Source organism: Myotis davidii, unplaced genomic scaffold (genome assembly GCF_000327345.1).
Source record: "Myotis davidii unplaced genomic scaffold, ASM32734v1 scaffold991, whole genome shotgun sequence".
Taxonomy (NCBI): Eukaryota; Metazoa; Chordata; class Mammalia; order Chiroptera; family Vespertilionidae; genus Myotis; species Myotis davidii.
The window spans coordinates 262,654-263,154 of NW_006283137.1; the positions used below are offsets into that span (position 1 = coordinate 262,654).

General features: G+C 67.7%; 1 protein-coding gene across 1 annotated transcript in view; it reads right to left on the bottom strand.

Annotated features, from left to right (window-relative positions):
- DNAH17 (dynein, axonemal, heavy chain 17) overlaps window positions 1–501 on the bottom strand; it is a 107,024-nt gene that overhangs the window by 91,790 nt on the left and 14,733 nt on the right. Inside the window, 1 exon segment of the mRNA XM_015562672.1 lies at window positions 214–468. Coding sequence (XP_015418158.1) covers window positions 214–468 — 255 coding nt within the window.

Sequence of the window (501 nt, forward strand, 5' to 3'; positions counted from 1 at the left end):
GCCTGCTGCCGGGCCCTAGGGCTCCCCGTCTGGCCCTGGGGGGTCGGCCGCCCCCTCCCCCTGGAACTGTGAGTCACAGACTCTTCTCCCAGAGGCAGCTGCCTCCTGATCGGTCAGCCTCACCAGACCAGGACAGTAAGGGAACCGACACAGTAAAACCAGGCTCTCCTCCCCGGGGACGGGGCGGTACCTGGGGGCGGGGCTCCCACGCACCTGCTGCTGGAACTGCGTGAGGGTGGGCGGCGACTTGGTGACCAGCTCCTCGGGCCGCAGGTCCAGGTCCTCCAGGGTGATGACGCGGCCGTAGGTGAGGAAGTTCTTCATGGACTCCTGCAGGTCGTCCACCCACAGGTAGGAGTAGCGCTCGAACGAGTCCTGGAACTCCTCGGCCTCCTTCATGGCGCCCATCACCAGGTTGGACATCTCCTCGCGCATCTCCATCAGGTCCGCCGTGTCCTCCAGGTCCGACTGCGAGGGCGGGGGGGCGCCGCCCGTGAGCGT